General features: G+C 49.1%; 1 protein-coding gene across 1 annotated transcript; it reads right to left on the bottom strand.

The window, feature by feature from the left end:
* Positions 1-4,369: 4,369 nt before the first annotated feature.
* ALOX5AP (arachidonate 5-lipoxygenase activating protein) lies at positions 4,370-24,571 on the bottom strand. Its single transcript, XM_033103749.1, has 5 exons — positions 24,387-24,571; positions 18,162-18,261; positions 15,937-16,007; positions 12,516-12,597; positions 4,370-4,845 (listed from the first exon to the last, which is right to left on the bottom strand). Exons 1-5 carry the CDS (start codon positions 24,454-24,456, stop codon positions 4,683-4,685), a joined length of 486 nt encoding a protein of 161 aa, XP_032959640.1. The 5' UTR covers positions 24,457-24,571; the 3' UTR covers positions 4,370-4,682.
* Positions 24,572-25,722: the final 1,151 nt, after the last annotated feature.

Genomic DNA, 25,722 nt, shown 5'->3' with positions numbered 1-25,722 from the left:
CCAGACCATAAGCTCTAATGCATCTTTTGGAGCAAAAATTAATATAAGACCTGCTCTTATTTTACTATAATATAAGACCCGGTCTTTATAATATAATATAATATAATATAATATAATATAATATAATATAATATAATAATACGAGGTTTTATATTAATTTTTGCTCCGAAAGACGCATTAGAGCTGATTGTCCGGGCTGGTGTTATTTTCGGAGAAAAAGGTAATAAGGAGGTTTAATTCCTGAGCCTTATCCTTGACCTGGGGATGGCGCTAAGGAGTTTGTATTTTTAACAAGTTCCTTAGCTGGGGCTTCATGTGCTGAAATCTGAGAACATTTGTTAGGCTCCCTGTCCAAAATTTGCTCACAGCCATCATCACCACCCCACCCCCACCACACAGTCACAGGTACCAGGAGACAGCATCCCACAAGCCAGTCTATTCTGTCCTTGCTCATCGAGTCCATCTGAGCACTGGTTTTATGGGTCATATGCCTGCACTGCTCTCGGCCCTGGGGACAGAGTGATAAACAACACAGATAAAGTCTCTGTCCTTCCGAAGCTCACGTTCCAGTGGAGGAGACAGACAGTAAATAAGTAAGTAAATGGGTACTAATGTCAGGTGCTGGTAAGTACAGAAAAGAAAAAGGAAGGGGAGGAGATGGTGCGTGGGGTGGAGAAGGACTGGGCTTCTGTGCAGACGTGATGTGGTAGTCCTGGAGGGCTCCCGGAGGAGGTGTCCATGGGAAGCCACTGGATGAAAGGAGGTGGAGCACGGAGCTGTCTGGGGGAAGAGAATTGCGCTGGAGCAGCCGCAGGCTGGTGTGGCCATGTGGCTAGAGCTGGGTGAGCAGAAGAAGGAGTGTGGAGAGGACGCAGGCACCCACCAGCGCACAGACCCCACAAAGCTGTGCCCAGGCCTTTGGGGTTTGTCCTAAGAGCAATGCAAAAGCCCTGCTGGCTTTTAAGCAAGGGCATGTGACATAGAGCTGATGGAGAGGCCATGGACGCTGTCCAGCAGTGAGGTGACGTTGGCCCAGGCAGCAGGGACATCATGGGGATGGTGGGCAGTGACCCGCTGTGGGATGTACATCGAAGCCGAGCTGAGGGAACCTGGTAGAACAGTTGGCCGCAGGGTGGGAAGGAGGAGAGGAATGGAGGACCACACTCTCCTTTGAGGCCAGAGTGGTGGGCGGGGCATGTACTGAGATGGGGAAGGTGTGGGGTGGCGGGTGAATACAAAACTTCACAGATTCCCTCCTCACAAACAGGGAAGAAGCCTATTTTAGTCAAAATGGAAGAGGAAGGAGGAATTCCCTTATTATATGTCTCAACTTCACCTGGTCTATCACTGCTGTGTCCATGGGGGACATAAAAGGTTAAGAAGCTTTGCTGTCCTCAGGAGTTGGAGGGAACCCCGGCCTCCTTCCTCACAGAGCGCCCTCCAGGTGCTCACACATACAAATTCACACACACCCTGCTTCTGCCCAGAGCTCCCACGTTCTCTGTCCCCCCAACTCCCTTTGGCTCCTGTGAGAGTGGATGGCAGGCGAGGCAGGCAGAGTCCTGAACTGCCCCACACCCTGCACCGTCCCCATCCCATGAGTGTGAGCAGCACCTGAAAAATGATTTCACTAAGTCACATCATAAGGTCAAGGTGAAGGGATTTGGCAGATGAAACTAAGGCTCCCAAGCAGCTGACTTTCAGTTAAAGGGGAGCTTGCCCTTGGTGAGCCTGACCTAATCAGGTGAGCCCTGTGAAAGTGGGTCTGTAGACTTGAGATGACAGAAAGCACTGAAGACGCCCTCCTGTTGGCCTCAAAGGAGAAAAGTGCCATATTGTGGAGAAGTCCAGGTGTCAGGGCAAAGGATATGAGGGCTTAGTCCTACAGAACCTACAGCCAATAATCCATGATCAAGGAAGAGAACCCTGAGCCTCAGCCGAGAGCACAGCTCAGGCAGACGCCTTGATTACAGCCTGGAGAGACTCAAAGGACCCAGCTCAGCCATGAGGACCTCTGACCCATGGAAACTGACCCATGGTAAATATGTGTGGTTTTAACCCATTACGTTTGTGGGACGTTGTCATGCAGCAATAGGAAACAAATGCAATCAGCTAACAATAATAAATATAACAAATATGGCAAGGACAGATAATAATATTCAGCACTTGTTGTGTGCTAACCATTTTTAATTGCTTTATCCCACTATTCTTCACAACAACCCCATACAGTTGGCACTGTCATGCTCCCAATGTAACACAGGTGAAAACTGAGGCTCAGGGAGAAGTCCCAGAACTGAGGATGTGACAGAGCAGGGACTCGCCCAGGCCTGGAGCTCTGAAGACAGAGTATGAGCACTTCCAGTGCTGTCTTCAGGTGGAGGAGCTCCACTCCTCAGACCCTCTGCTTCGAACCTGGGACGCCTGCTCCAGCCGCGGGTCAGCCCCGCGTGCCCTCGGTCATGCACGCTCCACCCAGGCCACGATCCGCAGAGCCTCCGATGGACCATCTCATCATTTCCTCTCCTTGCAGTGTGAGGTCCCGTGGTCAGGTTGAATAGCATGACCTCTAGGAGCTAAGATGTCCCCAGGCTCCTGGGGGAATACTCTAAACTAGCCCACCCTTAGGGTGACCAACTTATCTTGGTTTCCCCAGGCCTGTCCCAGTTTTAAAACTGAAAGCCCCACCTCCAGGAAGCCCCTGGCCCCAGGGACACTGGGACAATCAATCACCCTACCTCCTGCAAATGAAGCCCAGGCTGAGGCGGGCCTGGGGGTCACTACCACCCTGCAAGTTGCTGTGCTTCCCTCACCAAGGAGAAAAGAAATGGCCGGCTAGGATACTCGAGTCCTGCTCTTGACCGGGCGGTAGGAGCGGAACCAGCTCTACGAAAGCGACTGGCACCAAGAAGCATCTGCTGGGTTGGGTTTGGCAGTGACAGCCCAGGGGGCTTCGACCCAGACCATCAGACAGGCCAAGAAACTATGTCCACGAGGGGTTTTTCCCCTGAATCCAGAGGTCTGCTGCCTTGAGCATTACACATGAAGAACATTGACCCGACAGCACACAGGCCGCACTGCATGTCTCCATCCACTCCCCTCCCTAATCAGGCAACTCAGGGAAACCCGGGGGAGGATCGGCCCCTGGATTCGCCCCCTCTGTCTTAAAACCGGGACCGTCTTGAGACTCAGTTTGGAGGTCAGGACAATCATCTATTGCTAGTCACCACAACTGACACCTCAGTCCTGGTGAGTTGACTCCCCCGTAGGAGCTGGCTTCTCTCGCTCAGGTGTGCCGGACTCTTGGCCACCTCCGCCATCTTCCAAACTGTGCTCTTTGTGCCAAGGGACACCAGGTGTGGCAGTGGTTGGACCACTATGAGTCTCTCCACAATATGGGAAATGGCTCAACACACATAATTTAGTAAATACTGCCAGCCGGTAACCATGAGCTCATTCATTCATTCATTCATTCACTTGTTCAGCCAATATTTTGGGGGCACATACAACGGGCCTGGCGTTACCACAGGCACTGACACCGAGTTACAGCACATTTCAAACTGAGTCCTGTGACGAGTGCTGGGCACGATGTTAGACATAGGATGCCAACCTAATCCTCAGGCGTGGTGAGTGGGTGCACAATCCACAAAAGATTCTTAAGGTAGCCTGTTTGTCTACAGTGTATTTTTTTTTTTTTGCACTATCTGCAATTTATCTCATTAAAACCATTGGGGAAAAACCCATCTTAATCTCATAAAACTCACACCTACAGTCTCCTACAAGATATCACTTTACAGGATGTTTCTTTGAGTTCTCAAATACTTTGAGTCATGGAGTACCTGTTATGTGCCCATCTCTGAGCTTGGCACAGGAAAAGTAAAATAAATAGGAGACATCAGGGATATTCCAGAGCTAATGACTTGGTGGGGAAGAGTGACACCTCCTAATAAATACCTTCACACTGTAAGGACTTGGTGGAGATGTGATCCGGTTCTGCGGGCAGTCAGAGGGCAACACTAGACAAACCTGGAGTCAGGGAAGTCTTCCTGGAAGCGGCAACGCTTCAGCTGTACCTCTTCTCTTCCTCTGTTTAGTGGTATTTACTCGTATTGGCTCATTAAGAAATGTCAAATAACACCTGAAAATATAAACAAGAGGCTAAAACTTACCCAAACTCTCTTCACCCAGAGATAATCACAGTTGACAATTTGGTGAATACCCTTCCAGGTGTGTGTGTGTGTGTGTGTGTGTGTGTGTGTGTGTGTGTGTGTGTGTGTAGTGTATGTTTTATTATCATTATTTAGGTTGAGAAAAAAAAACTACTTGTTCAACTGTAGCAATAGACCCACAGAAAAACTCAACCACCAGCCTAAAACATGTCTCTGTATTTTATTTTAGGAAAACATAAATCTGGTCCCAAACCATCTTCAGAAAGCAGGATAAGTCAAGGAGCAAACAGAGAGGATCTGAGGAACAAATCCAGGGCCACTGCCATTTTCGAGGGCAGAGCTGACACAGGTATTTTCTTCCAGGAAAAGCTAGGTTAACTCAAGATGCAGAGCCCAGATGGTCATTAGATCTATTTCCTTTCTGAAGAGGAGCTGCATCTCTTCAGAGGTTGTGTTATGATGACGTCTAGGTATTATTGATCAGATGAGAACACCAACCCTGCACTCAGCGGACAGTTAGGGGATGAGCAGCAGAGGGGAGATGGTGGTGGTGATGGTCTTTATGTAGTTTTCAAAGTCACTTCCGAAACAGAGGATGAGGTAATAGTTGCATATACCAGCAACGGACATGAGGACCAGAAACAGGATGATACGTTTCCCAAATATGTAGCCGGGTGTGCTGGAAAAGAAGGAAAAGCAAAACTGTAGAAACAGCACAAATTTCACCCCAAAATAATGTTATCACTTTGAGATACATGGGGTTTAAAGTACAGCTCCTTTTACTCAAGGATACCTGTGGGCACAGAGCCCCAGAGAGCAGTTTCCAGGCTCTCGGCCTCACGTGGAGGGGTGCTGGCTCGGGTGGTAGTTGGCCGTCAGCTGTAACCCATGAGCCATTGGCCACTGATATAACTGCCGCGGCTACGTTGGGGAGTTGAGGAGAGTCGAGGGAAGTCAGAGAGTCGGTCGGTTGGCAGAAAAGCGGACAGCAGGTCGCGTCGTGTGAACCCAGCCTCCAGTGAGACCATAGTGGTGTGACTCCCCTACCTATGGCTCCCAGATGTTCCTTTTTGGCCTCACCATGTCCTGCGTTCTTATATGGGGAGCGGGAGCTGAGACCCCACATGACACCCCGCGTGACAATGCCCCATTTCCTTCGTGGGAAGGATGTCAGAGCTATTAGTAGTCACTGAACATATTTCAAAACCAAGCTAAAGGAACCCAGACCTCAAACTCCTCGTTGTTAGGGCTCTGCTCTCAGTGCCTCTGTGCTGCCCTGGTTTCCTTCTGAACTTCAGCTCCTTGATGGCCAAAGGTGCCGGGTTCTGCTGGGGATGGGGAACCTCATGGATCATTCAGACCCTCTCTGTGCAGCTCCTCTCCAGGAGCGCCTGTAAGAGCCGTGCTGGCAGCCATACATAATGCAGGCCTACGGACCTCTAGGAGAAGGGGGATGATTTAAGTGAGCCAATAAAGCTGGAGGATTGTAAAAGGTGCTTTGGCATCTGAGGGCTCCTCCTGCCTGGGAATAATTCATGTTCACTCCAATGAGAGCTGGGCCCCCGGCAACAGAAGACAAGCATTTTAAGTGCATGGAGGGAGAGAGGCTTCTTATACATTCACGTCCTTCTATCGAAGGTTTGGAATCCTAAGCTGGGGTCAAGAGCATTTCCCCAGGGATGTGACCACCTCTGTGCACAGCGGCCACCCCAGCTTCCTCCCCCATCTGCGGAACCCTGTAACCACCGCGCTGGGTCCATCTGTGTAGCGCTAGTCAAGTCCAGCCAAACGGCTCGTTAAGGCTGTTATTAAGGACCCCGGCAAGGGGATCCTTTGACAACCAGGACCCTCAACAAGCACAGCTAGCTCAGCTACACAGGCGAGCGAATGCTGCTGAGCCTGTTTCTTGCTATAATCAGGGAGAGCAAAATTTGGTGTCCACGGGTTTAATGTTAGAAATTTTATCGTTTTGAAAGGGGTCCCAAAGGCTCACAGTGTAATCCACAATGTTCCCATGTCAAGCATTTGGAAATCACTCAGCATTTGAATCTCCTTGCTACTCAAAGTATGACCTGTGGGCCAGCAGCATGAGGAGCTTGTTAGAAATGCAGGATCTCAGGCTCCTCCCGGATCTCCCCTATCAGAACCTGCATTTTGACAAGCTCCCTCCGTGACTCCCAGGCACGTTCAAGTTTGAGAAGCACTGCCAGCTGAGGTGCCCCTGCTCCCTGGCCATCTGTGTTCTTCTCTCCTTGGCTTCCTTGGTTCACAGTCATGCTTAGGAAGTGAGATGTCCTATCTCTTTTGTGGGGAAAAAAAAGTGTGATCCCAAAAGAGAGGGTTCTGGGCTGAATTGAGTGCTGCTACGTTGATGTCCTAAATCCCAGTAACTTAGAATGTGACTATATCTGGAGGTAGGGTATTTAAAGAGATAGTGAAGATGAAATGAGGTAACTAGTGTGCATCCTGACTCAATCTGACTGGTGTCCTTATAAGAAAATTTGGACACAGACACGCACAGAGAAATGACTATGTGAGGACTTAGGGAGAAGACGACCCTCTACCGTGTTTCCCCAAAAATAAGACCTAGCCGGACCATCAGCTCTAATGCATCTTTTGGAGCAAAATTAATATAAGACCTGGTCTTATTTTAATCTAAGACTGGGTATAATATAATATAATATAATATAATAATATAATATAATACCAGATATAATATAATATAATACCAGATCTTATATTAATTTTTGCTCTGAAAGATGCATTAGAGCTGATGGTCCAGCTAGGTCTTATTTTCGGGGAAACATGCTACATGCTAAGAAGAGAGTCCTCAGGAGAAAATAACGTCCAGACCTGTGAGACACTAAATTTCTGTTGTGTGAGCCACCCAGTCTGTGATACTTTGTTCTGGTGGCCCTGGCAGACCAATACCAAGTTACCTGCTAATGCTGATAAGGAAGTGAAAACAAAGCAAGGGAGTCTGTTTTTTTTCTGACAGAGAACAGAGGGTTCAGAGGGATTCAATTGTAATAAGTCAAATTTGTCACATGAGTGAGACCACCATGTACTCATTACGGAAACAAGAAAAAGTGATTTGCGAAGCTGTTTCAAAACATGCTCGAGATAACTCCGTGGTGAGGAAAGAAATGGTGGTGCCTCCTGATGGCATGGTGACATTCTTGAATTTGGGTAGGATTTTTCAAAGGAGTCAAAGCATACCACTCCCAAAGGAGATGGGCCCGTGGTGCTTTAACTCTTCCCAGGCCGTGAAAAGGTGTAAAAGGCGCAGGGCTGAGTGTGAACGAGGCCCCCAGCTGGTCTCTCAAGCCTAGAGATGGGCTATGGCCCTGGGGGCTGGACAGGACGTGCAAAGACGGAGACCTTCCCCAGGTTCAGGCAAAGCCACAGAGCTCGTGTAGTGAGGAAGGGTGCAGGAGAAGAGTGAGGGGCCTGATGGGGCACATACTGCATGTCAGACTTGGAACCAGCAAGACCTCACTTTTATTGTTTCTAAGAAATGATGCATATCCCAGGCCAGAAAAAGCTAAAGGAGTTCATCACCACCAAACCAGTGTTACAAGAAACGTTAAAGGGGCTTCTTTAAGTAGAAGAAGGGAACAACAAATATCAAAACTATGAATAACAAAATGGCAATAACTACATACCTGCCAATAATTACTTTAAATGTAAATGGATTAACTATTTCTATCAAAAGCCAAGGTGGCTGAATGGATAAGAAAACAAGACTCTTACATATGCTGCCTACAAGAAACCCACTTCCAATGGAAAGACACACAGAGACTGAAAGTAAAGGGATGGGGAAAGGTATTTCATGCAAATGGCAATGAAAAAAATAAGCTGGGATAGCAATATTTATATCAGAGAAAATACACTTTAAAACAAAAGCCATAATAAGAAACAAAGAAGGACACTTCACAAACAATGGCCAAGATATGGAAGCAACGTAAGTGTCCATGGATAGACAGATGGATAAAGAAGAGGTGGTACTTATATACCATGGAATATTACTCAGCCATAAAAAAAAGAATAAAATCTTACCATTTGCAACAACATGGATGGACCCAGAGATTATGCTGAGTAAAATAAAGCAGACAGAGAAAGACAAATACCATATGATTTCACTTACATGTAGAATCTTAAAAAACAAAATAAATCAACAAAACAGGAACAGATGGAGATTTTTCCTAGGTTCAGAGAACAAACTGATGATTTCCAGGTGGGAGGAGGGTTGGGGGGCTGGGTGAAAAAACTGAAAGGATTAAGAAGTACAGATTGACAGTTATAAAAACAGGGATGTAAAGTACAGCCCAGGGAATATAGTCAGTGATATTGTAATAACTATGTGTGGTGTCAGATGGGTAGTAGATTTATCAGGGTGATCGCTGTGTAAGTTATATAAATATCTAACCACTATGCTGTACACCTGAAACAATATAATATTGAATGTCTCTCATAATTGCAAATTTAAATATATATATAAATAAATATATAAACAAATAAATAAGTAAAAGTTGATGCATAGTTCTCTCTAAATGGCGTGGGGAAGGTCAGAATAAAATTATTAAGCATTTGTAGGGACCAGGCATTTTATATCTGTGACTTCATTTAATTCTCAGAACAACTCCATGAGGTATGATTAACCTATTTTCCAGGTGGCGAAACCAAGAACAGACAGGTTAAGTGATTTGCCTAAGGTCACACAGCCAGGAAGAGGCAGAGTGGGAATTCTGCCTGTGTGAGGCCAGAGTCCTGCTCTTGCTCCCATAACGACTCCCTCCAGGTCTGGAGACTAGGATTTGGTTATTAGTTTTGAAATAAATGTGCCCACCCCCACCCCCAACACACCCAGCATAAAACCCACAGGAAAACATAAAAGAGGCATTGTGCCAAACAATTCCCATCTCCAGTGAGCCTAAAACTTCCAGGAAGAGGAGCTGTGGTGTGAGGGAGGTGAACCCAGGCATCCGGAGACCTGAGTTCCAGCCTCAACTCACTGCTGTGTGGCTTTGGGTGACTCGTCAACCCTCTCCCATCTCACACAAAACTGCACGCAAAATATGGGTAGAAAAAGAAACCTTCATGGTCTCTCTGGCTTTAAAATTCTGTTCCTTTCAATGAGGAAATGTCACTTTAAACCTGGTAACTTCTGAGGAGAATAAAACGTGTAAGATCCATGAGAGCAGGACATAGTCCCCTTTGTTCTGCAATAAATCAGAGCCGCCATAAATGTGTGCCACATGAATGACTGATTCTCAGGAAAGAGGCATGAGCAGCCCGAGGTGGTTTCCAGTGTCTGTGTGTATAAGACTCATTTAAAGAAGTTGTGAAAATACAGATTCCTGGGCCCCACCCCAGAGATTCTGGGTCTATACGTCCAGGGTGGGGCCCAGGAATCTGTATTTTGAATAAGCACCCCAGGTGAGCCTAGTGCAGGTGATTTTCACTTTGGAAACACCAGCCTTGGTACCCATACTCTTCTCCGGGGGTTCCAAAAGAAACAAGTTCATCCTCCAACTCTGGGGACGTAACCCCCTGGTCCGTGTTTGGAGGTGAGGGAGCAGACTCTAAATAGTGACGCTAGGGGGGAAATGGCTGCGAGGGATCAGTTGTTTTGAAAATTGTGCCCATTGTTATGTCTGTCAGTTTAATGTTTCTGGTCTTGCCCTGTGCCCCTGATCCCCGGGCTCCTTGGGGAAATGGCTCTGCCGTGCTTCTTGTTAGTGAGTCAGCAGCTGGCACAGTAGGTAGCTCGGAGCAGGTTGTCAATAGTATGTCCTGAATGGCTGCTGGGTGAGCGTGGAGTGAGCAAGCCACCAGGAGGAGGCGGAGCGGGGCAACCTGAGATCATGGGCCTCCCCACTCGCCCACCTTGGCCCACCCGCCACTGAGCTGAGAACTTCACATTGCAAAGAATTTAGTGGGGGTCCCAACAGGGGACCGGGCTCTGGGGGACAGAAAGAGAGAGCAGCCTAGTGCCAGCTGGTGAAAGGAGGTGATAAAAGTCAGGTAGTCTTATAACGCCGACTGCCATTGAGTTTGGGCCCAGGTAGTAGCTTAGGATGAACGGGGAAGAAACTAAGATTCATCCTCAACTGCTGTGTAGTTAGGGAGGCCACAGACGACCTAACCAGGACAGGGAGACAGGGGGTGGCGGTAGGATGTAGGGCTGAGAAGAGCCATAAGGTCCTGGGGGGGGTGGGGAGGGATAAAGGAGGGAGCCACAAAATCCATGAAGGAAGAAGCTTTGGTGCGGGAGACACACCAAGGACGTCTTCCTTACTCACTGGACCAAAAATGACACTGCAGTTTCTGAAGGAGACAGGGCCAAGCAACTTCTGGGGAGAAGCAGAGATGACCTAGAGTCCAAGAGAGAAATTCTTGGGGACAGATCTCACTGAGCAGTGCCTTCTCCATCTGTGAAGCCGAGAACTAAAGCAGATCCCGAAGGCATTAGGGCAGAAGGCATCTGTAGAGTCTGAGTGTGACACAGCCCAGGGACAGAGGAGGGTGCACGAAAGGGGGGGTCCACGATGGAAGATGGTATGAGCAAGTGGTTTCTAGAAGACGTAATTCAAAATCCACTTGGACCTAGCCACTGAGCCTCTCAGTGTTGCATCCACCTCAGGCTGTATGTTGGTCTGAATTAGGATCTCCTCTAGTGTATCATTTCTATCCATGACAACTGCTCAGAACTTCGTGTGAAGAAGCACCATGAGGCCACATTTGGTCTCCGAAGGAAAGAGCACGGTGACTGACTAGTCACGAGTGCCGGGGACACGGGAGAGGTGAGGAGGGTCTAAACCAGCACAGCACTGGGGGGGGGGGGGGGGAGACCAGGGAGGGATTTCAGAGCTTAGGCCGTTTACATTTCAACGAGTTTCAGGGAAAACATATTTTCAGATTTTAAGTGTATATTCTGCTGTTTCTTTTCGCCACGTCTGTCTATTCCCTGGTGGTAATTACCTTTAAAATGAAAAGAGCCTGAGAGTAAATGTACAAATTTGTCATGCTCCCCTGTTCATCTTAGAATTAAAGCAACTTTGAAGATCTCAGGCAACAGGTGACAGATGAAGAGAAGAGCAGTGACGGGGCCAAATCCCTGGGATTTGGGGGGAGGAAGATGGGGCTGCCAGGGAGCCAGCCCACAGGAGCAGAACCCCCTTATTTCACTGATAGACTCACAGCTCACCACCACCCCCCCCAAACCTTTGACAGCAGGTAATCCTGAGGAAGGCAGAATAGAGGCTTTCCAAGGTAAAAGAATAAAGACTATCATTTAGGGCAGTGTTGATAAGGATAAGATGCTAATGGAATTGTGGTTGGCGAGGATAAACAGCAAGACCCCGAGAGAGGAATGAAGGGGCTTGAGCACAGGGAAATAACTGCTGGCAGGAGTCGTTCTCTGCCGGGCTGCTGCTCACCATTCAACCACCCTGTCGTTTAGCTTCGCGGGCTGCCAGCTCCCCACATGTAGTGCTTTCCTTCGTGACCTCCCTGGATGTCACTGCCTTTGTCACCACTGAAGGATGCTATCCAATTGGAGAGCCCATTCGCCTCTAGAGAAGTACGCTATTGTGAAAGACGGGAAGGCATGTGAAAACCAGACAAGGAAGAAGACGGAGGGGAAGGCCGGGTGGGGCGTGAGAGCAGCTGCCTCCCAGAACATATTCCTGGCCCTCGGAGCCTGTCTGGTACGCTAGGAATCCTGTTCTCTTAGGCACACGGTCACTTGAGCATTTCTTCTGCAAGTGCCATCATTTATTTGACTACAATCTGATTTCCCAATCCAGGTGGAGGGGAAGTGTCACTGCTGCTTTGGCACCATCTGTAAGCCACTCGATGGTGACTGCTCTTGGTCCCCGTCCTCTGCCTGTGATAGCATCTTATTTTCCCAACATTCCTTCTGCTGGTCCCCGGAAGATCTGTTACTCAGAGAGCTTATCACAAGGTGCAAGCTTTAGTTGTCGTGTCTCTAGGCAAACAATGAAATGTTTCACTCACTGGAGGCCTGGGGAAGCCAGACAGAGAAGATCATTCAAACTCCAGACTGGGAAGGGTGGGAGGGGAGGGTGTGGGGTTGCAGGGAATGTGCAGCCCACGGTGTTAAAGCATCCTTTGTGAGCCCAGCGCCATGAGGAGGAAGTGTTTGACAGGATAGAGTCCGCAGAGTTCAGGGAGAAAAGGCAGAGGGATCCTCGTCAGCCTCGCCCCCTCCAGTGGTCCCCCAGAGTCCTGAATGCTAGGCGGAAATGGCTGTCAATGATCACCGTTCGTGCTCAAAAACCCTGAAGAATCGCTCTGTGGTTTTGAAACAGCCGCAATGCCTACCTCTGAGTTCTCTCTCCCAAGTAGCCTACGAAGTACTTCTGCCTCACGAACAGGTACATCAGCCCAGCAAAGGCAGCAGGAACTACGGGAGGAAGGAAAACACCCGTGTTAGTTTCAGAGACACCAGAACAGCTAAGACAATATGAATCCAGTCACTGCACTGACTGTAGGTCACTGAGGCCTTGGGCGCTGATAGTCACGGCTGATGTGAACTTCTGCAGACAGCCTCGGGCTGGAAGAAATCTGAGAACTATGATAACGGCGGTTTTACTTTATACGGGTGCCGTGGTATAGTTTGCAAAGTATTTTTATATCCATCACCTAATTTGAATCCTTTCCACGTGACCAGTATCATCTTTTCTATTTCCAGATGTGGAAACTTGGGCTTGAGCAGTCAAGGGGCTTGTGTGAGAGAGTCAGGTGGTAGGTGTGTCTGTGTGTGTGTTGGGGGCTGGGGGGTGGGCAGGCTGACTTGAACCCTCAGCCCAGCTCCGAACCTGAGTCTCTTAAAAGGATACCCTTCACCTCTGGGCTTCCAGGCATCTCAACGCTCAACCTTCTAAAAAGATCTCTATGAGAGCAGATCCCCTTTGCACCCTAGCCTGCAAGGAACAGCCACTCGCAGTGCCCAAATAACCCTACAGTCCTGACGCTTGGAGCTGAGTCAGAAAACCCAACGCCACCTGCACGGTTATGAGCTGGAGCTCCTAACCTTCTCTGTCTGGCTTTCCCAGGCCTCCAGTGAGTGAAACATTTCATTGTTTGCCTAGAAACACGACAACTAAGTACTTCAGTATCAGCTATACTTAAGTCAGTCCACATCTGGACAAAGGGCCAGTTACAGCCTTCCTAACTCTCAGGAGTAACTGTGAGGGTCAGAGAGGGGCGTGGGTATCAAAGCACTTGGAAAACCTCCCAGCATTATTCAAATGTCAAGCTAATTATGCTGAGTGAGCAGTTTTTATATGTCAGGCACTGCCTGAGGCCTTTGGTACCTGGGTCTCCCATCCTCCCAGCCTCCTGGTAAGGAGCACGTTACTGCCACCGTTTGGCAGACGGGGAAATGGAGGCTCCAGGAAGTCGGTCTGCCCAGAGTCACCTGCAGACCAAAAGACCCAGGAGGACAGCCATCTTTTGTTAGACATCATCTCTGTGCCTGGCATCATTCCTGGCACGTACTGGCTTTCAAAAACTACTTGTCAAGTGAATAAAAATCATATAGGTGGGCCAACGAAGAGGTGGAATTTGAAACCAGGCCTGAGTTCAAAACTTTAGTACCACCATCAGCACCCTCAATAGTTTACTGGGCTCCTGTGAGGCTCATTGACATCAAAGTGCCGTTTTTGTGGACCATAAATAGTCAGAAAGCGGCAGTAACATATGGTTCCATTTGATATGTCCCAACCACTGTGTCAGGGGCCACATGCACATTATCTCACACTGTCCTCCTGGGAATGCTATTAGTACTGTTTTACAAATGAGGAAACTGGGGTTTAGAAAAGCCGAGGCACAGCCTGGGGCCACAGCAGCAATGAGTGTCCTCAAAATGTCCTCCAGCCTGTCAGTCCCCAAGACATGTGTCCTTTCCACAACTGCACCTTACCTCCCCAAATACCTTTGTTAAATGGCTGGTAAGAAAAACCAAAGGACAAAAGGAACTACTTGTGAGGCTCATCCTATTCTCCAGAAGTCACAAAATTGTCACAATTCACAATCTGCCTTGGACAAAGTTTTTCCTGGTTTGTCCCATCTGGATGGCTCTGCACTAACTTACCAGCCCATTTCTCTTTCACTGGGAATTAAATTGAACAGCAATAGGAGTCAGGGTGGAAAATGGCTGGACTCATGCCGGGAACAGTGTGTGACCCTGTGGACCTGGGCTGCCTGGAACAGCAGGAGGGGTACAGTGGGTTCAAACCTGGGCTCGCAATGCTGAAGTCTGAGCAGGACTCTTGTCCCCCTGGGGCTTGGGCCCCTTCTCTGTAAAGTAAAGGGCTTGGGCTACAATGATCTCCGAGGTTCCTTTCAGCTAAAAATTCTACCAGTCACTACTACGTGTATATTGATAAGACACGACAATTATCACACAAGTTTACTGACACTTTTGTTCCCTGGCAACGCCAGCACTTGTTTCCACAGGAAATGCATAGTTCCAGGCTCTGACCCGCCTGCAGACTCCCTGTGTATTTATCTAGCTAAAACAACTCTAGATTCGTCTACATCCAGGATTATCGAAGACATAAAAGGAATCATAACTCCTACAATGAGCATAGTTTAACTTGATTTTTCAAGCAGTGCCAGACATGTTTTTTATTTAACTCAGGATAGAGAGTGGAAAATAAATAGAGAGCTTACAGCCACAAGGTATCCCGCGTGGTTCCAGCTGCCATCCCTCACCTCTGTCTCTGTCACTGCACCTTATTCTTTTCCTTCATGGCACTCTGGGCAAAAATTTATCCATTCACTGATTTTCTATGGCTCATCTCGCCAAGTGCTCTGTCTCACTACCGTCTCTTTTTATTTACAGCTCTGTATCCAAGGTCAGGGTTTGTCACAGAGTAGGTGTTTAATATATACATATTATATAAATGAATAAAGTGAAAGGCTACTTGTGAAAAATCCAGAATTTAGTGCAAAAGACCTGGGCTCTCATCCTGGTTTGTTATCTACCAGCTGAGTAACCTTGAACAAGTTACCTTATCTCCCTAGACCAAAGTGTCCTCAAAAGTCATGGGGGGGAATAATATCCACTCTACCTACTTTGTAAAGTGGGAGATGGTGATACAGATTAAATAGTTCATCAGAGAATGCTAGTGGCCTCTCCTGGCGCACCTGCTGGCCACCGTGTGGAAACTGGCCAGGTCACGCAAAGCCTCCACCAGACACACTGCTAATCTCCAAAGAGGACCGAAAATATATAACGCTAGTTTCGATTTTAAATCCATTCTGGGAGTCAACTTGCTGAAGTCAAGACTGGGGGCAGCTGACAACCCAGGGAAGACTGGAGACCTGGAATCTTCCCCGGGGGAGGACTGCCCGGCTGGAAGCTTGTCAGCAGGAGAGCCAAGAGACGGCAGTCCCAGAATAGATTCCTCCGGTGCTCTCAGTTGTAATGTCCTTGTATCTGAGCTAACACTGCTTAAGGATTCTGAGTCACAGTTAGCCTTAAACCACCCTGTCAGCAGGGCCACTCTCAACCAGCCCCCTGGGAGCAGGCATTAGCAATGCATTATCGCACCCCAGGCTTTGCAGGCACAGAGCCCGTGGAGATATGGCCTCCTGAGGGCTCTCACCTCTTCAGGGCTTCCCGCATTGGAGCGGGAGGTCAGGCAAAGTCTTTTCAACAAAGAGCCTGCACTGCAGCCTCCTCGAGATAGACGCCCATTTCACAGAGAGAACACACAGAGAGAAGCAGTGTTACCTTGGCTGCACAGCAGCCCCGCACTCCAGAGCACGACGAGGAAAGTGGGGTACGCGTCCACACAGTTTTGGCTGTAGAGTAAAGAAAGACAGAGAGGAAAAATCAGCAAACATTTACTGCCGTGTTGTCTGAAAACGACCTGAAACCTCAAATGAATGATCACCACAGCACACAGGGCACGAACCCCATTCATAATTCCACGTCCATCTACCTGCACAGTCACGACACTAGCCGCCATGTCAGAAGTGGGCAGCGGTGTAAATCGACACAGGTTTGGAACCCATTTACTCTCCTCAGTGAAGCCCATCGGAGATCCGGTGTCTTGGCGGGTCCCCTTTGACATTGTCCCCGCTCCTCGCCATGCCAAAGTGCTTCTGGAATGGACTAGTGGGCAGTGCAGAGGCTGGCCTGTTGCAGCGGTCAGTGTGGGTGGCTTCTTAGAAGCAGAGCTGGTTCAGCCTTGAGGGGAATGGCCGAGGCTAGTAGGCCTGCCCTGCCCTGTTTCTTCTTCATTGCAGGGGGAATGGCAACTTGACGTCTTCAAGGAACAGTGGAATGCCACTGCATGGCTGCCCGGCCTCATGTCCCCAGTGTGGACGAGCTGAGGCATTCGAACAGTGTGACTGGTGACAAGGCAGGAGTAACGTCTCTCTCCAAACTGGTGGAATAGGATTAAAGTTTGCGTTGGATCCCGTGTTCAGAGAGGTTTCGATGTCGCCCTGTCAGACACCTTCTTTACAGCTGTTGCATGTGGACGTGTCTGAAGGCAGCCCGCCCCTCTCGCACCGCAGGGGGTTGGTGGATGCCACCTTACATACATTCCCTACCCTCCTTTAAATGGATCCAAAATGCCTTCAATCACATCTTTAAATTTCTTCAGTTGATTTTGAGAATTAATACGCTGAAGGCCCAAATGTTAAAATAGAAATCTCAGCAGTTCAGCTGAGGGTTCCCTGGAGATCGGCCTGTGGGAATAGCCCTGAGCTGGAGCGCTGGGTATGAGGGATTGGGACCCGGGGACCGTGAGGCGGTGGGGGGCAGGAAATCAGTGTGGGACGACCCTACCCATGTGTCCATGAGTGGCTCAGTCTGCATACACAGCAATTTAGAAGCTGGGGGACCAAAGGGGCTGAGGATGAAAACTGGCAGTGGAGAGGACTCCTCCTCCATCTTCCACATGCCTAAACGAAAAACAGCTAGGTAAGGCAGAGGATGAAAGAGCAAGTGTGTCTGCAGCGCCATGAAGTCCTGTGCAGTCCAGAGCCCTCGAAGTCACTTTAATTCACAGAAGCCAACGGTACACCTGAGTGTGGGGCCTTCTCCCACTGCTCCCACAAAGCCCCTCACCCCTCAGGGTGGCTCCCATGCCCGATTTGCTTGTGCTGTTCTTGACAGTGTAAAAGCCCTTTCCTCGGGTGGCCATGACTCCCCCCCCGCACCCCCTACCCCGGGGACTCAGAGTCATCGCCTAGCCGAGCCCAAAGGCCCTCGCCAGCTCCCAGGGAAGGCTTCCTGTCCGACAGGCCCCTAGTCGCGGGCACTGAGGAGCAGCAGACATGCCTCCGGCTGAGCCCTCTACTTAAATACAGTCCTCATAGAGGGAAAGCGAGTGCTGGCATAACATCCATTCACATTTGCACGCCTGATAGAGATGGCACCCTCTCCTTCATGGGGCTTCCAGGTGTTCTCGAACAGGTTTTTGATTCAAAAGCAAAGCAGGGAGGGGTAAAGCCACTGCATAATTCCCACATTCTCTCTGTTCTTGTCTGGTTGCTAAAGGTGACCAGCATTATGAAATGTACTGTGTCCCCCCCCAGATTTCCACCAAGGGGACCGCAGGGGCAATGAGTGCAGGCTGCTGCCAGAGGGTCCGGCCTGTCGCTTCTGCGGCCGGAGAGTGAGGGGCGGATAGTTTTCCTGTGGGGCTCTAACCCCACAGGAAACAGGTCAACTCCGTGACTAATGACTGGCTCCCAGGCTTCTGGGACAAGTGGAGCTGTGGAGGTCTCTTTTCCCCGCCCCAGGGCCCCGACTTCCTTTCTTTTAATGCTAGCACTTCCTAAGATGGTGAGGGGGGTCCCGAGAGCCTCTCTCCTGGGAACCCTGCCTCCTGGCATTCTGAAGTTTGGCCCAGACAGACGTGTGGCCTTCAGGGCAGTCCTCGCTCCAGGAGGGGTGCCCTTGTCCCCACTCTGTGAATCAGCAGTGTCGGGGTTTGGACTCACTTGGCAGTGTAGACCCGCTCAAAGGCAAGCGTCCCAGTCCTCTGGAAGCTCCGCCCAGGGTGGGTCTTGCTTTCATGCTCCACCTTGTGGGCGAAGAACCCTGTCGGGAGAAAGGTGTGCGTTTGGCTTAGAACCAGCATGCTTAGGGGCCAGTCATCCCATGTTAAATGTTATGTGTTTCCTTGACTTGACCTCCAAACAGCCCAAAATGTCCTCCATCAAATGTCATTGAGCAAAATTTTATTCATCAGCCACTCTCTCCTAGTCACTGTTTGGCGTTGGTGATGCGATTGTGAGCAAGACATAGCCCCCTTTCAAGGATCTTACAGCTGAAGGAAATAGACAAACAAGTGAAGTGGACGTGACTCTACACTAAGAGGAGGTTGAGGGAAAACACGGTGCTATCGAGGGTCACCGGACGCGACTCAGCTCAGTGTTTGGGTCACAGAAGGATTCCTAGAGGAGTGACAACTAGGATAAAATCTGAAGGACAAGTAAGAATTAGAAGGTCAGGGGACAACTCCACTGAGGTGGAATGGAATATAAAAGGTGTAAAGGCAAGAACTCTCCTTGGTTTAGTAAGTCCAGCTTATGACAGGGTGGAACCCCATAGAATTATAAATAAGGCCAGAGAGGTAGGTGGTGAGTTGTCCTTTCAGTGACATTTATCCATTATCACTTGCCACGTGCAGACACTTCGCTTGCATCCGAGAGCAAAACACACAAGAGCCTTGGCCGGGGAGCTTGTGTTCTGGCAAGGATAGGAGACAGACCATAGAGCAGACAAAATGCATCAGTTACTATTACACAGTGTGCTGAGCTGTGGGCAAAAGAGAAAGCACAAGCAAGGACGGGCCGTTGGAAGTGCCGCGTGTGGATAGTGAGCCTCAGTGAGGAAGAAGTAAGTGATCGAGGCTTGAAGAAGATTATTGACAAGTGCCCACTCGGTGGAACCTTGTGACTGTGACCTTGATGGGAGCCAAGTTAAGAAATTCAGAACTTATTTCCATCTCGAGAACACTGAGGAGTTATTGACAGGTGTAAGCTGAGGGATGTCACCAGAAAGCCACCCCGTGTTTAGTGTGGGGATGGTGGAGAGGGGCGAGACCAGGACCAGAGAGAAGATGAGCGGGAACTGATTAGGGTGACAGCTGTGGGACAGAATCCGGAAGCTTTGTCTATAGATTGGGTGTTGGGGGTGGGGAATGACGATCTCTGCCCCTGCCCCATTTTATTCCTTTACTTCTGTTTCGAGAGTGAAAAGGGGGGAAGTGAGATTGTCAGGGACCCACCACCTTTCCATCACCTTCAAATTAACCTCAAAAGATGTGGAAAGGATGTCTTATCAATTGTGTATATGAATAAAAGCCTTTTGTGGTTTTCTGTTTCGCAAAAGCGCATTCCTTCCCCAGCAATGGGCCGTTTTGAGCCCATCTCTAGGGCTGGCTCCTATGAAGGGGGCACTCTGGTGGGCGCATGACAGAGGTTCCCTTACTGGGCCTTGTACCAACTCCGTGAAGTGGGCAGAGCGGTCCCTACTTTGTAGACAAGGACACTACGGCTCCGGGAGGCTACATAACTATGTCACTGTCACTGCTGGTGAGCCATGAAGCTGGGGCTCAGGCCCAGCTGGCCCTATGAGGACGTGCTTCCCTGTCACAGACACACTGACGCTCGCTGTACAGATTTCATAAGCTGGGTTTAAATACATGTCTATCCGTGCACTTCATTCTGAACGTCTCTGCTGAGCATGGAATCCAGTAAAAAATTCTGAGCATTACCTTTCCAGACCCCAAGGTGATGTCCTGGGCTCTGAACATTGGAACTGAGGTAGTATTAAGAAAGTTAGAGGTTATTTCTGCCACCAGCATCACAACTTGGTTGTACTTCCCTGAGTCTGCCCTTCTTCCTGTGCTTGCTCAGAGAACAAACCCCTTCCTCTTTCCCAAGGCTTGCCCTCTACCTGTGACCTTCACCCCATTCCTGCCACCTCTCATGTCTTTGTTTCATTACTGTTTTCCTCATTTCCTGAACTTTCAGTCTCTTTTCTTTCTCCTTCTCTTTACCCTGGAAACATACTCAGATCTTTCCTACCCTGAGAACACAACAAAAAGAAACCTGTCTCAGTCCAATATTCTACTAGATCTACCTATCCTTCCTTCTAATCTAAACTTGAAAGAGTTGGGCTATCTTTGCCCACTTCTCCCCACCCCTCACACCCCAACTCCTTGTTACTCTGAACTATGTTGCAGAAACTGAGCGTGCAAAGACCACTAACACACTTATCTTGGCTTGCTGCTAGCGTTAGGCCAAACCAGAGAGAGAAATAGGGACAGAGACACTTCCTGAGAACCGATGGCATGCTGGGCACTGCTGCCACCTTACTTATGTCATTTCATGCAATGCCTTCAACCAGCACACATGGAAGTTATTGATAAGTCCGCTTCTCAGGTGAGGAAACGGAGGGTCGGAGAAGTTAAATAGCCTTTTCAGGATCATATAAAAAATGGTGAGATTTTAGTTAACCACAAAGTTAATATGAACCAGTGGTGTGACTTTGTAAAGACAGAAGCAGCAGGCATAACTAAGCTTTTCCAGAGAACAAAAACAAGACCCGTAAATAGAAATTATAGGGCAGCTTTCAGCTCAGTGTTAGAAAGAGCGTCCTGAGTGGTGAGTACGAGTGAAGACAACTGAATGAACACAGTGTGAGTGTCTACTTGCTGGCGTAGGTTTGAATCCCAGCTTTACCACCACTGACTCTAGACCCTCCAACCAATGGTCTAGCATCTGCAAGTCCCACTGTGCTTCTCTGTAAAATAGGAAAAATAATAGCATATATTTTGCAGGGTGCAAGGATTGAACGAGACAATATTATGCCCAGCACGAAGCACTGTGCAGCCCTCACTACACCTGACAAGGGGCAGGGCACGCTGCGTGGACTGTGAGCTCCCCACTGCAGGAGTGTCGCGGTAGGAGCTGCTGAGCATGGTGTAAAGAAGACTTCCGTATTGGGGAACTCCATGAGTCCACGAGGCTGCTTCTAGAGCCCATCAAACCCCAGGTTGCGTGGTGAGACCGCCCAGGAGCCCCAATGTGAGTGTGTGTGTTGGGGTGGGAGTAGCAGGAAAAGGTGGGTGCTCCCTACCAGGTCTATTTCCCTCTCTGTCACAATTGTCACAATTGGCCCTATGACTGCAGGGCCATTGAGTGCCCTTTCTTGGCTTCACAGCAAGAAAAGAGCTGAGGAAGTTGCTGCTCTTAGAGGAGAGAGGGTGATGCTAACTCCTGCCACCTGCCCCTGCCATCAGAAGGGACACGGAAACAGCCCTTCTGCTGGAGGACACCTTTCCTCTGCTGTCACCAGTCAGGCTCAGTGGCCCTCCTCTCGGCTCACCCTCTTCTTCCAACCTAATAGTTTGGCTTCCTGTGGAAGGCACTTTCTCCGAATCTGTGTCCCAGGTTTGCTCCCTGTCAAAATGCTGCGCAGGAGAAGTTGGCGTTTCTGCGCATGTTCTTCACAGGACACGCGACTATCTACTCTCCCTGGGAACCAGGCTTGGTCGATCAGGCCCAGGTTTCTTAGAACAATGGATTTGAAGCTTGTTCTGTGTCCCCACAACTGCGTTCTGCTGGATCAAGTAGGACGAGGGAGACATGTTCACAGATCTTGATGACTAAAGAAAGTTGGTGAGGCAGAGGAGGAAGTTCCTCCAGGCGGCCCGGCCAGCCTCTGCGGGAACTGAGCTCACTCGGGTGTCCCCAGAGCCCGGACGCCACAACCACAGAGACACACGTGGACTGAGCTGCCTTGTCTTGGGACAAAGACAAAGTGTGCAGCGTCTGGCAACCATATGTAAACAGTTTTAAAACTAACAGGAAGGAAGCAGAATGGCATTTGGGGGGAGGTGGGCGGAGGGGTAACAGCACTGTTTTGCATGTTTTCCGAACTCTGTAAGGTAGGCCTGTGGCTGCTACACTGAGGTTAATTAGAATTGCAAAGACGGGCTCTGGACATACATTTGGGCCTTTGTGAAAACAGGCAGAGGTGTCGTCTCCCAAGTCACTGAAATTGTTCTTGTTCCCCTACAAGGCACACGTAACAGTTACAAATGAAAAGGTCCCACGGTGAGCTGTGTGCTGCATGGGAACCCAGGGCTGTGACGCAGGGGGTGGCAAGGGCTCCTGTGGCCTCAAAAGGGGCAGTTTGTCCCTTCCCCAAGCACGGGTGGGACAGCGCTGTACGAGATCACTCTGCCTCCACGTGGCTGGAGCTTCTCACTGAGGGCTGGGGAGGGGCAGAGGCTGTGAAGGGGGAGGGGGCCTGTGGGGACTGCCCAGCATGGAAACGTCTGCAGCCCAAAACATAGCTCCGTGCTCGTCCACACGTGTACGTCCCCCACAGGAAGCCTCCATCCCACCCATCAGTGGGTGGGGCTCTGTGAGTGAGGCCAGGGTGTGCTGTCCTTATCTACCTTAAATGGCCTTGAGATTGTGATTAGGACTCAGACATTTGGCTATCTATAATCCATCCTCCCCGCCTTGAACCTTAGAGTTTCTTAATCCCATCTGCCAAAAATAACTAAAACGTTATCATCTAGCTCAAGTCTGCTCACAGTTTGCTATGCCAATACAGAAAAGTCCAGTGCCGGCTCCACAGCCCAGGGCCAGGTATTGGGGCACCTCTGTGGGGAGATATGAAGAGACTGTTGTCACAACAGGAACCACTGCAGCTCCGCCCTGGACTCAGAGGGCACTGGCTCCTGACCACTGGTACTCGTCAGCTATGTTGATGGGTGTGGGGAAGGGCTGGAGGGCCACCCTGCCCCAAGCTTAACCAGCACTGCCCACCACCGTGTCACTGCCTCCACAAAGAGCTCGTCACAGGGTTCCTGCTCACCCTGCCTGCTCGTCTTCTCCCACTGCCCTTTCCCTCTCTGGGGGCAGGGACCCTAGCTGCCTGCGTCCCCATGTACCCAGGACACTGCCTGGCACGGAGTGGGGTCCCTATAGGTGTGTGCAGGGGGAATGAATAAATCTTCTGCTCAGCTTCAAACTGAGGGAGCCCGGGCATGGTGCCTACATGAAATAGCAGGGGCTTGAAGAAACAGTGGCCTAAACAATCCAGTTGTTCCCTTCAGAGCTACGATGCTACTGAAAACGTTTGGGTCAGAAAGCTGCGAATGTTGTCCCATAGATGTCATGTCCTTGGAATGTGCAAAGTTGGACCTTTGGTGTAGGGGGCCATGGAGAAGCCTTCCTCAGTGCCCGGAAGGCTACTCACCAGACTTCGTCCACACTCAGGTTGGGAGAAAATATCAGACTATCCCAAACTGGTTACATATTTAAATTCCCGAAGTGTGATGGCGTGTGGACATTCAGCCGTTCCATTACGTTACAGAGCTGTCCTTCGTAGGTACTCTCCTATTTTCTCTATCTCAATAAGTTGCAAAACACAAAGCCACTGGGTTACTTACAAAAAGAGTCTGATGAGCCCCAGCTCAGAACCTTCAAGACAAAGTCCTACACGTCCTGCCTTGTGCAGCTCTACATGTTCTGCTTGGTGTTTTTCAGTGATAGCAGGGCTCATGGAGATGCGAACCCCAAAATGGAAAGTCTCCCCTCTTCTCGTTTATGTAAGTATATAATCATATGAAAAATGCTTCAGAAATTACACATTGCTAGAGAAAACAAAGTATTACAAAACATGTTTCTTCAAAAGAAAAAAGCAACACAGAGAGGTAAAACAGTGATAAGGTGACTTCCCTTTCACAGCCCCCAAATTCACTTCTTTTTTTTTTTTAAGCCTACACTTGACAGGTAACCTCAGATGCACTGGAGTAAAGCTTGGTGTCTAAGTGAACATATATCTCACTTTCCCTTTCCAGGCTTCTTGCCTTCCTCTCTGGCTACATTAGTTAATAGTTAAAATGCTGATTGCAGGCACGTCAGGGAGGGTTTTTGTAAAGTCTCCAGGTTGCTGCCCTGGCACTGAAAACGTGATTAGTTATCACCATTAAAGTGAAAGAAAGACCAGGACAAGAAAAAACCCCTCATCCATGCAGAAATGCACACAACTCTCTCTATACATTCAAACAAGAAGCAAATAGAGAGAAAGCAAGCTGTGCACACGCACACAGAGAGATCTGTGTCAGGCTGACTGTCAGACAACTAGCAAAGCCTGTCTCCCCGGTGCCCCCCCCCCCAGTGAGGGTCTTCCCTTACCGTTCTGGACCACGCTGATGAGGGTAACGATGGCCAACAGGACAATATTGCCCAGGGTTTCCTGGTCCATGTTTGCTTCGGGCTGCCCAGCGAGGACTGTTCAGTGGTGCCCAGGCTGCACTGTGCAGAAAGGGGAAGTGAGGACCTGCACCCTGCCTGTCATTATTAGAGTTTCCGAAGGCCCCAGCACAATTACTCAGTGCCTTCTCTCTCTCTTTTTGTGTTTGTGTAACTAGCCACTAAAGTGCCCTGGCTCAGTGTGACCTGCCAGGCTCAGCAGGGCTCAGCAGAGGAACAGGAAGGAAAGAAAAAATAAAAATTGTTTTATATTTATAAAGCACCAAACAATCTGTGCCACGAGTACTGTCATTCTTCCCTTGAATTTCTAGAAGAAAAGGAGCACTTAACACATGGCAAGGTCCATAGTAGCAGCCACATAATAAGGCCTGGATGAATGAATGAACGAATGAACGAATGGATGAGGAGGAGGAGAAGGGACAATGGACGTCTCCATTTCTACAAAACTAAAGCAACAAGAAAATTAAAGCTCAACCAAAGAATTGAGAAAAGTGGCAGAGAAGGGATTGCAGAGGACCCTAAGGAAACTTTCCAAACAGGAAGTGCTGTTAAACACTGCCACTGGCTCCCCTGAAGTAATTGTGGAGACACCTTCCCTGGAATCTTCTCAATATAATGATAAGAGTAACCATCAAAATGTTCTCTGTCTCTATGAGTTTGTCTCTGTTTCATTTGTATAGTGCTACAGGTGGGTACTGTTGAATAAATGTGCTGTACACCCAAAACTAATGTAATATTGTATGTTGGCTGTATTTTAATAAAAATGTTTTTAAAAATACAAATATATATATAAATATATATACATATATGGGTGTGTGTGTGTATACATATGTGTGTGTGTGTGTGTGTGTGTGTGTGTGTGTGTGTATCTAAGAGTAGAGAGAAGGTGTGCGAGTGAACTTGCTGGCTGGGACAGGGGGTCTCATGGCATTTTACAGGATAGCTTTCTCCGGATAAACGGCAACCCCTTGGTAGTTACACGGAAAATGCAAAATTCCTGCATTTTCATCCCAGACGCAACAACTATTTGGCAGTGATCAAAAGGAGCTTTTATCAAAATCTCCCATGGAAAGAGAACGTGGGCCACCATACTCGTTGGCTGCAGGGAGCTGCCTCTTAGGGAGGGGGAGGCCAGCGTGGGAAGCGATCTCACGCCGCATGCCGAGACGAGCAGAGGCCAGCTTCAGTGTCCTGGGTTCCTCTTAGACAGGAAGAGGTGCACGGAGGCAGTGTGCAGGGCCAGGATGCACGAGACCAG

The sequence above is a fragment of the Rhinolophus ferrumequinum genome, chromosome 4 (genome assembly GCF_004115265.2).
Source record: "Rhinolophus ferrumequinum isolate MPI-CBG mRhiFer1 chromosome 4, mRhiFer1_v1.p, whole genome shotgun sequence".
Lineage (NCBI taxonomy): Eukaryota > Metazoa > Chordata > Mammalia > Chiroptera > Rhinolophidae > Rhinolophus > Rhinolophus ferrumequinum.
This window is presented reverse-complemented; position numbering and strand designations above follow the sequence as displayed.

Excerpts from the sequence above, each read along its gene's own strand:
- ALOX5AP (XM_033103749.1), bottom strand. The coding sequence starts at position 24,456 with ATGGACCAGGAAACCCTGGGCAATATTGTCCTGTTGGCCATCGTTACC. Across the intron at positions 18,262-24,386 it reads CATCAGCGTGGTCCAGAACG|GGTTCTTCGCCCACAAGGTG; the intron begins GTAAGGGAAGAC and ends TTCTCCCGACAG. Across the intron at positions 12,598-15,936 it reads GGGGCTGCTGTGCAGCCAAG|TTCCTGCTGCCTTTGCTGGG; the intron begins GTAACACTGCTT and ends TTCCTCCCGTAG.